General features: G+C 38.8%; 1 protein-coding gene across 2 annotated transcripts in view; it reads left to right on the forward strand.

Annotated features, from left to right (window-relative positions):
- Positions 1 to 14,737, forward strand: part of CPEB2 (cytoplasmic polyadenylation element binding protein 2) — an 82,640-nt gene that overhangs the window by 5,216 nt on the left and 62,687 nt on the right. For both annotated transcript variants that reach the window (XM_090035603.1, XM_090035605.1), the window contains exons 2-3: positions 442 to 720; positions 14,517 to 14,607. In XM_090035603.1, coding sequence (XP_089891729.1) covers positions 442 to 720; positions 14,517 to 14,607 — 370 coding nt within the window. The remainder of the gene's footprint in view (positions 1 to 441; positions 721 to 14,516; positions 14,608 to 14,737) is intronic.

The raw sequence follows: 14,737 nt of genomic DNA on the forward strand, positions 1-14,737 counted from the left end.
TTTATTATAGATTGATGCATTAAATATATTTTCTTTGTGCAACTCTCAATTCTTTTCCTTCACAAGGGGAAAAAAAAAATTCGTATCAACCTGAAACCATAGAGTGCTGTTCTTCAGGGGCATGCCAAACAGAGGCCTACCTATCTAACGCAAGCGAGGTCAGCAATACGGCGAAAATGGCAGCTTTGTTGTAAAGGGCATTTAACTGTAGGAATGTTCTGCCAAGAAATTAAAAAAAGGTCCGTTGCACCATTACTGCCTTTTTTTGTAGAGTAATCATTCTGTATTCCATTTTCTCCTTTGCTTAGTAGTATGTTTATAGGCAAATTAGTGAGGTCTAGTTTACAAAAGTCATTTGAGGGTTTTTCTTCTTTTTTAGGAAGAAAGCAAACCTGTAATGTTTCCAAAATAATCTAATTGTTTTTGGGTTTTTTTCTTTAGCCTCTTCTGAAGCAGTCACCTTGGAGCAATCAAAGTAGTGGCTGGAGCACAGGAAATATATCCTGGGGAGGAATGCATGGCAGAGACCATCGTAGAACTGGAAACATGGGAATTCCAGGAACTATGAACCAAATCTCTCCTTTGAAGAAGCCCTTTTCTGGTAATGTCATAGCTCCCCCTAAATTTACTCGCTCTACTCCATCGCTGACACCAAAATCATGGATTGAAGATAATGTTTTCCGAACTGACAACAACAGTAACACTCTCCTACCCTTACAGGTAAGAGTGGCATGTAACTGGAAACTTACTAATGTTTCCTCTTTTCAGTCTTACTTAGCTTTGTAAATTGATGTATTTTTTTTTAAAAAAAAGGAATACAGAAATACCAAGTACTTTTGTAGTGATTACGTAAAAACTTATCTTCCATTTCTACACATTTAGTAATGAGTGGCAAGTACACAGTATCTTTTCTCCATTTTACCTCATGAGGCTGAATTTTGTACCTATAGTGAGTATTATTGCTCACAGGCCATATAGGATAACAAGAAAACAAATTGAGGAGACGCACGCGTTTTTAAGCTGTCTTTTTTAAAAAAATAAAAATAAAACACCCTTTCAAGTATAGATTTTTCATCCTATAGTTTTATTTTAGATCTTGTTATAGAGTTCTTAAGAACAAGCATTTTTTCACTTAATATTTGGACGTCTGCATCTGAACTTATAATTTTTAAATTTGCCTTGTCCTCTTAAACTTTTTATTTGTGCTATTTTATATATCTGCTTTATTTTTCTTCCAGTGACAGCTTCTGTGAGCATTCTTGAATTTATCTGATGGGTGGAAGCTCTTTGATTTGGGGCTTGATCCCTCTCATCCCGCCTCTGTCAGTCTCTGCCATTCAGTTTGTGATTTCTTAGGGGCAGGGACTGTCTTCTGTTGGATCCTAATCCCAATTGTTGTAATAGTTTGAAAATTTATTTTATTACAAAACAGTCACTCTGCTTTAGAATTAAGGAACTTAAAATAATTCACTAGATTTTTTTTCTTGACTCTACTGCACAAATATTCTGTTTGTAATCTTTTTTCCGAACTACTATACTAGTATTTTTCCCTTAAATTGGTTTACTGTGTTACAAAAAAAATAAGGGGATATGAAGGAAAATAGTTAAAATTCTTGCTAATCCATTATATAAACTGTACTGTCTTATTTCTTATTAGCATTTATCTTGACTTTGACTTGGTCATGATTGTCAACACACTTAACTTTGAACAAAGGCACTTGGATTAAAAAAAAAAAGGAGCAAACTAATCTTAGTGCAGCTGTGGTAATGGCAAGGTGTGCACTTTTTTATGCATAGGTTTCCTGTTTTTCCTTGTAATTTTGGCTGTCAGTGGATTTCCAGTTGGCTAAAAAAATCTCATACAGTACCAACAGTTCCCTTCGAGGCCTGATATTCTGCGTGGTGGGCTTGCGGCTAATAGTGATTTCAAACCTGTTTCATATTTTCTGCAACTGCAGCTTGTCACACATTTGCAGTATAGGAGATTTCTGCTAGTACTTTTTTCTAAAGGCCTACTTCATTGACTGGACTTCACTGGGATAGCTCTGTAGGACTGTGGTATTTTTTTCCTTCTAATTTAACTATTCAAATGGAAGATGGTAAGGATGCCATTTTGATATCTTAAATCTAGATCTTTACTCATTAAAAGGCATGGTTCACAGTCACCTGCTTGAGAGAAGCTTGTGCTCAGCAACAGAGACACTTAACATCCCACAGTAAACACTGTAAAGTGATCTTTTCACATTTGAACAGCAGTTTCACAACATCTTAGAGTTCATATGCAGCTAAGCACAAGCTTGCTTGTGTGAGGTATCATACTCTGCTTCTAAGTTTTGAATGTCTTGCATCAAAAAAAGAAGGCTGAGAGGGGACTTGGTAGCAGCTTACCACTGTACTGGGGGGAACCGCAAGGGCTCGGTGAACAACTGTTTACCAGGGCATCCATGGGGAAAACCAGGAGTAATGGCCACAAACTCCTGGAAGACCGTTTGAGGCTCAACTTTAGTAAAAACTTCTTCACAGTTAAGGTGCCCAGGATGTGGAATAAGCTCCCTCCAGAGGTGGTGCAATTGCCTACCCTGGAAATCTTCAGAGATCACCTGACCCCAGTTGTCTGTCCTGCCTGTCGTAGGGGGCTGGACCTGATGATCTTCTGAGGTCCCTTACAATCTATGAATCAAAGCTGTCCAACTTCTGAGTAGGCCAGGGGACACAAATTCTGGGGGCTACACCAGTATGGCCTACCAGCTCATGACCCCTATGGCATATGGACGTGACTACATGCCTGCATCACCTCCCTTCCGCTGTAGTACACACTGCATAAGCACCATCTCCACCACTGGTGCCTCCTAAGTCTGAGGGGGCACTTGCAGAAGCCAGAGCTGGCATCGGTGGCAAGGACAGGACTGGCAAGCACCTGTAGAAACTGCCAGCAGCACTGGCAGTGCAGATGGCCGTGTCGGGTGGGGGAATGTGCCCCCTCCCCCACCAGTCGCCTATGACTACAATGACCCCTTGTGGATGTTCCTCCTCTCCCTCCTCCCCCAAATACTGTACCACACACTGTGTAGCCCTGGCTTCACCCTGAGTGTGCCGTACCACACCACTCCATATCGTGCTGCTCTGCTCTGTGGGACAGGTGTGGAAATCCAAAACTGGAGGAGGGAGCAGGAGCCCAGAGACTCCAGCTACTGTTACAATTGGAGCAACATGGGGAGTTTCAGGCAGGCAGGAACCCAGGAGCTGCTATTTAACTCCCTGTGGGACACATGCAGCCCATGGGCTGCTGTTTGGATAGCTCTGTCTAATACGATGATCTTCTAGAAACTTTGAGCAGTGATTCTCAACCAGGGTGCCACACAATATTAGCAGTGTTTGGTGTGCAAATTCTGACACGAGCCATAAGATAAACCCAGCGGTTTCAAATAGAAATCCATGGTGTCAAAAGCCATTCTGACATGTTGTGGTCTTTCTGAGTTCTTTGTAACAGAAGAATTGCTCTATTTTTCTGTAGTCAAAACATGGGTAAAAGCTAAGAGCTGACATTTTCTAAGGGGTGCTTTGTGTCTAAAAAGTTTGAGAAATACCGTTCTAGAGGAAGCCATTTAATAAAAAGTGGCTCTAAACAGCATTTGTTATATTTCTTGCATATAAAAGCTAATCCTTTCTATTTAATGTTAAACAGAGTGGAGTAGAAAAAAAATAAGCATCTGAAGTTTAAACAAACGTATAATAAATTGTATTGATATTTTGTTCTGTTGGGCTTCATAGCTTAAGGTGGAGCAAACATATTTCAGTTCTGTGTCTGTTATTTAACTGACTGCTCTAGTGTTTCATCAGAGGGAGAAACTAAATAATTCATCCAGCAATATTTAAGCTGATATTTATCTCAGTCTGATTTGTTTGGATTTAACAGACTGTAGTCAAAGGACAGAATACAAATACTACGTATTTCAGTATTAACCACTGCTGTGCTATTTTAGATATCTTCCATATGCTGCATTGCTTCACTAAGTTACTGCATTTGTATTTTTCAGTCATCATAAAATGCTGTTCTCTGAAGGGTCACTTCTCCCCCTGTATTGACTAATTAATTTATTTTAGAGGTCAGAATGAAAAGGCTAAAATAAAGTTGAGTAGAATTCAGAACTTGTGGTTGTTACCATGTTGGCAGTTGTGACAGTCAAACATCAATCTATTTAATTTGTGCTTGCTTGCCTCTTTCCATAAAAGGTTGAGGTATTCAGATTGAAGGTTCTTAAAGATACAGAAGCAATTCAGTAGATCCTGTACAAATACCAATTTTACTAAATTTATGCAATTTGCAAAGTGCAGCAGTGATAAAGAATTTGAGGGAACAGTTGAATATATATGAAAAAGTTACCTAGACTGCTTGTGAACCAGAGTTTCTCAAACTTCCATTCTTGACCTCATTGTTAGTAGGAACCTACTGACGACATAGTTCTTTATACACAATTTTGCAGATTTTTTCCCTCCCACTTGTGATTATACAACATCCTTGTTGTATCTACAGTAATGAACAAGAATGTATTCTTTTTTAATAAAGGGTAGCTGCTTTAAAAAAAAAAAAAGAAGAAGAATCCAAGGTAAATGAGCCAACACTGTAATTACAGTAGCTTTATGCAGACATCTAGAGGTCCAAACCACAGCTGGCAAGTCACTCCTGACAATTCCCAGGCCTTGTTTACAATGGAGACTTGCCCCAATTCCAGCCTTGGGTATCCAGCCACCCGTGCAGCTGCACCAATGTGACCCATAGTGTAAACTGCAGATTATTTTATCTATACTATCATAGCTTATTCCATATCTGGAACTGCTTTATCCTGGGAGTCTGTCCTAAAGCAACCGTTATTGACTGGAACAGGGACAAATTTCCAGTGTAGACAAAGTTAGGTTAATGATGTTAGAATGGAGTAGAGTGTTGCTTGGTTTTAAAACAGAACAGTTTATTTTACCAGTCATTAGTGTATTAAGTTACAATGTAAACGGGATGAAGGCAGGTTTTTTTTAGTCTTGGCATCCTTTAAGTATAAGATAAAAGACATGAATTCACTGTTTTCATAGTGGGTATGATTTCACTGACTGGTAGAGTTAAATCTGCTAATTACCAATAGTGTGGCACTACAGCTCTTAAGGTGGGGTTTTCCAAATTGCTCAGATCTGGCCTACTATTGTATTGCGTTCAGTGGTAACACTGTCAAGGCTGCAGTGGGAACAATGGCAAGCCAACACTAGAGTATTTGTTACGTAATTATGTAATTAAAGGGTATGATCATTTTTATTGATATCATTGTGCTGGTAAAAGCCCTACTGAAAAACAGTTATTCTGGCATAAGATGTGTGTTGCTCCAAGAGTTTGCTAAACCAGGTCTTACTCCAGTATAAATAATGTATAGTGATTAGATCCACAGTATAGGATTTTGTTGTTTTATCCTTGAATAGTTAAAACAGCAGATCTTAAGTGTAGAGACTGCCTTAGTGCTTGTTATATTTCTAATTTTAGGCATATAAAATTAGACCTTTTATTTTGATAAATATTTATGATCAGGAGAATTGCCCTGGCCAAAACATACTCTGTAAATTGAGATGTGTATATAGATAGTCCAGTTTTCCCATTCTTTCTCTTCGGGTTAGGGGAAAACTCTGCATTCCTATTACTGTCAAATATATTATACTGCTTATGAAAAGCCTAAAGGCACTTTGATTTGAAGTTTAATGTTTAAAAATATATTTATAAAACTTATTGAAAATAAAATAGAACATATTTCCTAAAAGATGCATTGTATTTGAGTGTGTGCTCTTGGTAGGAGCAAATGTAAATAAAAACGTCATTGTCTTAGAGTGAACCTGGATTCTGTTTCTGTATCTTTTTTGACTTCAGGAAATGCATTGCATGTCCATGTGTTTTTCACCTTGATTTGTCCTTCCTGTTTGTTTTAAAGAGACCATGCATACAATATCAGCGGTCCTCGAGGCTGAGCTTTACTGTTCACTGCTGAAACCTATTGCTCCAATTTGGGATTTATAGATTAAGATATAATTATATCTCATAATTGCAGATATTTTTAGTCACTTTTTGAATTTATACACTGAAGTTTCCAAATGCCCAGTGAAATAAAGCACAGTTTCAGAGATGTTTTCAGATAAGATAAATGTTTTAGAATTGATTGTACTTGACACCAGCTGTTAGCTTTAACAAATTCTTTAATTTATGCTAGAGGCAGCTAGAGAACAATTTATCAACTGTAGTTATTCACAGAGTTAATTTGACATCTTCAGAACCCAAAGCTGAATTTTGCTATTTGTAAGTTAAAATATTTATCCCCTTAAATATGTTTAAACTGCAGTTATTAAACATATATCAGCCAACATTTAAAAAAGCAAGTAGCTAAAATTGAGCTCTAAATCCATATACAGGCACTTAAATAATGGCTTTATTTTCAAAACTGCTGAGTATTAGCATCTCACATGAAAGCCAGTGAGAGCTTCTCAGTGTTAGGTGCTTCTCAAAGTCCGGTTGCTTATTTAGATCCATAAGTGAGTATTTGGAGCCCATCTATAGGCACTTTTGGGAGGAGGAATAGATTTTACTGCACTGTAAAGTGCTTGTACGTTGAAGCCAAAAAAGCCTGACAGAGGCTGTAAAGATTTAAGCCAAACATTTCAATAAGTTTTGCCCGAAACACAAATGCTTACCTACAGTGTAAAAAAGCACAGCGTATATTTGAAATAAATCCTTTTTTTTAAATGTAAGCCAGAACTTAAGTAAATAACACAACAAAATGTTGGCATGCTGTATTAGTAAAGAAGCACTGTATGCACTGAATCTAATCGCCAAAAAACTAGCCATTGAGGAAATGGTTAGAACCTCTAGCCCATCTCCCAGCCAGAACATAGTTATTCTTTAACATTCAAGAGTTTTTCCAAAGTTAAATAAGATGTTCATCAGAGAATTATTATATAACCTTAGCTGCTCTTAAGCAAAATTTTGCTTTGCTGTACTATTTGTCTTTTTTTTCCTTTCTAAAATTTTTTTGACTAATTTCCCCTTTCACATTGACATCTTTCTGCTGTCTCATGTGCTCTTATTTCAGTCATTTTGATCAAGCCATAGGTTGTGTTAGGCTTTCCTCATGACTCAGTCCTGCCAAGCCTTTAATCATCTTTGTAGCATCTCTGGACAGCTTCCAGTCTGTCAGTATATTACCTTGAACTGTAGCACTACATGTCTGTATTAGCAAGGATTCCAAAAAATTGTGTAGCTGGGAAGCAGAAATGTCGCTGTCACTGAACCTGTTCAATATGTTTATAGCTTGAGTGTAGCTAGTTGCATCCAGTTACTCCTGTGTTATTACCTTAAAACGTTTTCTGTTCTTGGGATTGCTTCCCCTAAATATCTGCCAGACCTTACAGTTTTTGCATGGTGTTGGTAATGGTAAACTGCTTTTCCTTAATAAGGGGATTTCTTGTTTCACCTTTTCTAAACCTCTTTCTGTGTTTCCATACAGCTTAATTGTAATGATTCCTAGGCATAACTGTTATAGTTTCTCAATATATATGTATATACAGTAAAAGCTCCATTACCCCGCACCTTACAAGCCAGCATGTTCTATTAACTGGCATGCTGGCTTGTAAGGTAAAGTGAAACTGGAAGTGCACATCGTGGTAGTTCCAGTGTCTCTGAGCTCCCACGGCCCAGAGCAAAGCAGCTTGCGCTGCCAAGCCCCCATGGTCCTGGGCATAGCAGGCTGCACGGGCCCCTCCTCCTTGTCCCTCAGAGCCTGTGGGAGGGTCAGCAATGCGGCGGGAGGGACGGCAACACCCCGGACGCGGTGCGACAAGCAGCAGCCCAAACAATCAAAGACACCTGTTTGGGCCTCTTGATCAACTGGCATATTTTGTTATTTGGCACCCCCCATTCCTCATGGGTGCTGGATGAGAAAATACCTAGTACAGTAAAAGCTATCTAAGCAAGATGCTTGCAACTACATTATGGATCCTTGATGCCTGCAAGCTTAATTCTTTATGTTTTTTCTAAAGACAACATGAATGACGCAAAAAAAAAAAGGCATGCTTTGCTGATATCAATACATTGTGTGTGTAGTTGGAGAGATAAAAATTTGTTCCTAACAACTTAATTCTTTGAGAACTGTAGACATTTGACTGTATTGGTAGTCAGTTGCTCTCTACTAGTTTTAGCAAAATGTGATCAATATGTACATTTTTTTGAAGTTGCTAATTTTTTGTAGAAAAAGACTAAAATCTTTTAGTGCATTTTTGGGAAACAGTTTTAAGAGGGTAAGATTTTAAAACCTAAAATTCAAAATATTTGCGAGCCTAAATTTAAACACTATCTTTTTTAAAAGTCTTGTTTAACAATGAGCAGAGGCTGTTTATAATTCTTTTTCTTAACTCCCTTCAGTATATTTGAATTATTTGACATGTGATTGCATTATGCATTGAGCTTCTATAATTAACTATTTATTGCTGTAAATGTACTGGCAAGATAGTCTTTGTGTAAATTGTGAAGGTTTATTTAGAAATTTCAAATTCTGCCAAAAACAATGCCTTTGGAAGGAGCAGAAGTTATATTGATAATATGATGAAAACATTCCCTTTTTTAACCAGGTGTTAAATGATGCTATATGCAGTACTTTCCAGTAGCACAGAGAATTGCATAAATCTTCACTTTTGCAGATGGTAAATAGGTAGTTTTGAGTAACTGAAGGCAAAATTTCCTCTTCTAAGGGTACACATCACTCACTCGGTTCCTGGACCAGTACTGCTACAGGAGGCAGCACTCTGCTTCCAAATTAAGGTTACATATTATGCTAGCAGTTTCATCAGGAAGTTCGAAGGAGGAAAAAAAACCCCTCAAAACCCTGACTGAAGTCCAAGTAAAGTAATGTGAGCACTCCATAGCTAGGAATATTGCCTTGATATGTGTCTTTTTCTGGAGGAAAAAAACTAACAGAAAAAGAATAGTTTGGAGGAAGATGTACTTCCAAGGAGGCAGCAGAAGTGAAATGGCTAATTTTAATGGAGGGCCCCCACCACCCCACACCAGTTAATAAACTAATGATGATATTTTTCTGCATTACAGAATATACTCATCCTCCCCCAAAAATTCAGTTCCTATAATTTTTTTGTTAAGGGAGAAAATAGCTGCATTAAAAATAGTCTCTCTGAAAATGAGTGTACTTCTTGTGCAAAGTTTACTAAAAGGACATATGGTATAATGCACCTGATGGTTAACATACATATGCTGTGTGCATCAAGTAAACATAGCTTCTGAAAAACCTGGCAGATTGCTTAATGAATATATTAAAGAGAAATACAAAGAAAGACTTTTAAAGGGAACTCGCTTCTTTGTAGGGAGGTGACAGTACCTTTTGAGTCTATGAGAAACTAACCAACTGTATTACTAGATTCATCTATATTTTGAAACTGAGAAATTATTGAAACATTACATGAAGAGGTCAGGCCCAACTTAAGTCTTTTTTTTGTTTAAAACAAAGAAAATGTGTCAACACTGCTCCATACTGCTTTCTGTAGTACAAGACTAATCATAACACTTGGGAAAATGACCTACTTCATAGAATTATCATTTTGTTAAGTATCAATAATATAATTGATGTTCAAACTAGATTTCTGCCATTTACTATCAATCCAGAGTTACCTGCTTTTCATAAAAGATTGTTTACTGTGTTTCATTCAGTGGTTGATAAGTCTTTTTGTTCTTCAAGTCAGTCTTGACCAAAGGCTTTTAGTATAACAGTAGGATGATTTTAAAGGCATTACACTTGACACACATCATTTTCTTCATAATCCTGATTTGGTTTGTTTTGTCATTGTTTGATTAAGGTTTCATCCATTCATAAATGAATATAAAAACAGTTGTTTTTTGGGGTCCAGTATGGAAGTAACACTTACCTTTTTTGTGGACAGTTTGTTCCAAGCACACTGAGAGAATTCACAACATAACTCACTTGACTGAGCAAACATTTTTAGTAATCAGAGTGGTCCCCTTTCAAAAAGTTATTTCACTCTTAGTGCATGTGGATTTTATTATGATGACTTTTTTGTAATATCGAGTTTATATTCTTTTGCAACAGTTCTTGATGCTGCCTTAAAAGAATCAAAGGCTTATGCTTCTGTCTTGAAAGCTTAAATAGTCTACCTATTTACTTTTACACTGATAAAGCTTATTTGTACAAACAGCTTAAAACTGAACCTTGTACCCTAAACTTTCCACTCGGCTTGGGATATCAGGTTTGGATTAGCTGACCTCATAGGAGTTCAGTCAAGTGAATAGGTGACAGAGCCTGCCATCTGGAATACTCTCTGTCTAGATGTCTACTGAACTCATCAGTAGCGTCCATCAAGGCAAGGTTGAAGCTTAGTGTGCATTCTGCAGTTCATTACTCTATATTTGGTAAAAAAATATTTATATAAGGCATTGTATTTTAGCCGTTTGGTTTAGTTAGTGTTGTATATTTTGTGTGGTGGGGAGGTAGTTTTAACTGTGAGTGCTTTAAAAGTATGTGGTTATCTCAGCCAGGAAGTGATATTTTAAGACTGTGAGAGTTGAACTTGCTCAGAAAAGGTGGCGCAAGGGTCATCTCTTCTTTCCTCTGTTATTCTTTTATATTACTTTTGGCAGAGTTATAACCTATGCCTCCTTTTATATTGGCCAGTGATATTATTCACAAGTTCACAAAGGTGGTGACCTTATTCTGTAGTATACTTTGCCATTGTTTTTCTGGCTAAGTCAACCAGAATTCCTCCTGCAGTTAACAGCAATGCAGCTACTTCTTATCCTCTGAAAGGCAGTTAGCATCACAGTCCACCTCTTTACAGGAGGAAATTTATTATTTTTTGTTGTTTCAGTATATGTGCATGATAAAATTCTAACCAAATTAAAATGTAAGGCACTAACTTGGACTACCTAGGTGTATTAAACATCACATTAAGCCCCTAATACCCAAGTAACTGCAACAAGTACTATTGGATATGAATTTGACTTCTTATTGGGATTTTCAGATAGATTGTATGATATTAAATATATTAAATACTTTTTTAACATAGTCTCTCCCTTCCCTAACTGCATGATGCAGTTCTCAGTATAGATTCAGTATTTGGGCTACTGGTAGCTTTCTACTTCTATAGCTTTCACAAGCAGCAGAAAAGCAGAATTGAAAAATTTGGTTCATTTCATTGTTATTTAGAAACATACAAGGAGAACTGAGTCCCAATATAAGTGACTTTTAGTTTCATTCATTCTGAGGCTTCTTGGGTAAGCAACAGAAGTATAGCAGAGCAAGGTGGTCACAAAAAGGAGCACTGGGTTTTCCATCAGTCTGGCTTAAATGCAGTCATGAGTCCATGCTAAGATTGAATAGTAGGGATTCTACAGCCTTCGATTTAGGAGACATGGCTGTAGGCAGAAAGGAATCAAGCATTCAAATATATTGTTCATATTAGCCCAAAGTACTTAAAAATGTACACTTAGCTTAGTGCATAGGTTGTTCACACTAGTAGGAGTCCCATCATCCTTTCTAGCATCAAACTCATGCAAATTTTGGGTTTTAGGGTAGTTTTTCCAAGCATTGTCTTGTCTTAAATGTCTTATGTCTTGAACAGCTGGGCAGAAGTCATTGCTTCGATCCCACAGAAAATTCCAGTATTTCAAAGCTTGTATTCACCTAGAAATGATGCCAGTTTTTTCATGGGCCAAAAGTTTTCAGCTAATTTCCCGCTAACATTCCTGAATAACCTACAGTTACAATTTGGTTTGATGGAGGCAGTTAGTGTATAAGGTGCCTCCCTGCCTTGCTTTCTGCCCAACTCATTCAGAGGGGCATGAGCCTTTAGGCTAGGGAGAGATGTTAAAAAAAAGTGAGCCTGAATTGCTTCAATCTTTGCAGATTAGTCTAACCTGCCTAGGTTGAACCCATTTGCAACTGTACAGACATTCCCTGTGGACTGAAGAAATGCAGGCACATGCCTGCAGTGGTTCAAGCTAGAAGCTGGGGTGGGGAGAGGTGCTAGAGCAGCCATCCTTCCCTTCCAAAGTGCTGAGCTGAGGAGGGGCATGGCCAGGCCCCCAGCAAGACTCTCTGATTAGGGAGGTATGTAAACCCCCGCCCTGCCTGCAGTCCTAGGCTTTTCCCCACTTGCTGCTCAAGGGGCGGGAGTGTTGCCAGACCCCAGCCCTGGGCTAGTACTTTGAGGCAGAGGTGGCGGTGGGGTGCAGTGCATGCATCACTTGATGATATGGAGCTTTTCAATTTCCCTCTCCCTGCTTCTTCATACTGTCTGCAAACCTAGCAGGTGAGGGAGCCAGCAGGGAGCTGATAACACAGCGTTTATCAGCCCAGCAAGAAAACAAAAGCCTCTCTCATTAGTTCAAGCTCTTAAACAGCTTTTTCCAAGGAAGGAACAGAGGGACATTACCAGCTGACTTGTTGATTTAGCTCAAAAAAGCCCTAAGTGAACGCTGTTTAAATTGGACAAACATGCGCATGCACACACACTTCAGCATTAGCTAGCGTACCACATGCCTAGGGTCCATGGGGCTAGGATCCATCCTGTGGGAGATGGGAGAGAGTGAAGGGAGATCCCTGCTTGAGCAACAAGCCACAAGAAGGTAGGAGGAGGGCAGGATGAAGCCAGCAGACCCTGCTGTGTCTGCAGTCTCCAGCAGAACTCTGGCTAGTGAGCAGAAGTGTAGGGCCAGCCCTGTTCTCTGGAGCAGAGAGCAGAGCCCAGGGCTGCAAAGGATCTGAGATGCTGGGGGACTCTGGTTTAACTTAAACCAAGAAGGGGTCTGGGACAGACATTACATAAACTGGTTTGACCCAAGTCACTGAAGTCTGATACTACCTTCAGCCAGGTTTATCTTAAACCAGTTTCAGCCATTTTAAAACTAGTTTATGTGCACTGAACATCTGTTCTGTTACAGGTTTAAACCAGTTTCTGATCACTCTGTTTTATGTGTAATGTCTGTCCCTAGCCTGATAGGCTGCAGCCTACTTCCTAGCATCTGATGAAGCAGGCTGTTTCCTACAAAAGTTCATGAACCAGTTAATCTATAGGGTGTCACTTTACCCTGCCTTCTGTCCAGATCAGTTTGATGTTAACCTCTGTTCTCCTTACCTGCCATGGTGCTTCATGGGAGCTGTAGTTCCAGGTGTCTGTTGTCGCCATTCATTCATTCTCCACTTCAGGCAAAGCACTCTGGCTACACCCTTTATGAAGCACAGCTGGCATGAGAATGTTATGATAGATCTGCTGCAACCTTTGTTCTTATGTTGAATAACTTATGCTAAATTCTTATGGCCATGCAACAGGGAGGAGGAATACAGTGAACTGTGTCCTTGTACTTTGTGGGAGATGTAGTCCAGCCAAAAAGTCCTGCTTATAGGAGAGAATGAGGACGGTGCATATCACCTACAAGATCTCAGGAAGCATCACAGAAATCAGCAAAGAAGCTTCTCTCCCCTCCTGCCTCCTTTCCCCCCAACCCCATCCATAGAAAACTAACTCTTCCCAATGTATTTGTAGAATTGTAAAACATGTAAATATTGGTATTAGTGCTTTGTCGTAGAAAATCTGACTGTCACTGGAATTTTGTTGTGAAAATTATTATAAATGAAGCTGGTTGGCGTCTGTTACTAAGGAGACCTTAAACGCATCATATACAGATATTTTTCGATGTCTTGAAATGAAAGAAGAGGATTACATTCTGTGCTGGAGACTTCATTTGTAACTATGAGTACACAGCAGTTCTGAGAATGAAACCTTAGAGCGGCAGTTCTGAACTAGGGTGCATGTACCTCCAGGGGGACATGAAGCCTCACCAGGGGGTATGTGAGATATATTTCATACATTGTCTAACACAGGTCGAAAAATGAATTTCCCGTTGAAAGGGGGTACGTGAAGTCTCACTCTGAGACCAAGGGGTACATTGACTGAAAAAGGCCCTAACCGCAGCCTTAGGGTCTCTGTGATAAAGCATCCACAAAATTCAAAACTCCAGACCCTCTGTGAAAAATGTGGGTTTAGGTAGCTTGTCTCGCATGACAGAGGGAACTGAGAGACAGGGATAAAATTCTTCAGGGTCACCTGAACCATAAGATCATCCCTTTCCTTCCTGCAATCCTTTGCCTTATTCACAGCATACCTTTTGATATCTTCCAATGGATCCATAGCAATACAGGTAATAGCCTCCTTCATTAAACAATCTCAAATTCTCCCTAGGGCAAGTCTGTCCTGCCTACTGTATGAATATGTATGCAGAAGGAGTCTTCAATTAAACATGCCTCTTTGGTATTGTATTTGGATGCTCTAAAGGCTTTTATTAATTTAAATTCAAACACCTTCAACTTTAGGTAACATAGCTTGAGCATACTACGTGAAGAAATCACCTTACTCTTCCTGTTACAAAGTGCAGATTTTTTTACACCAGTACTAACGATTTTATTCTCTTTTAGGATCGAAATAGAATGTATGACAGTCTGAATATGCACTCTTTGGAAAACTCCCTTATTGACATTATGAGAGCAGAGCATGATCCACTTAAAGGTATGTTACAATGCTAGCAAAATGTCACCCATTCTGCATATTTGACTTAATATTGTTTACTAATTTAAATCCTAGATTAATATAACAACTGAACGGTCTAGAATGAAAGAGCATTCTGAATCTTGTATCT

This window comes from Crocodylus siamensis, chromosome 2 (assembly GCF_052110815.1).
Source record: "Crocodylus siamensis isolate JL-2025a chromosome 2, ASM5211081v1, whole genome shotgun sequence".
NCBI classification, from domain to species: Eukaryota; Metazoa; Chordata; order Crocodylia; family Crocodylidae; genus Crocodylus; species Crocodylus siamensis.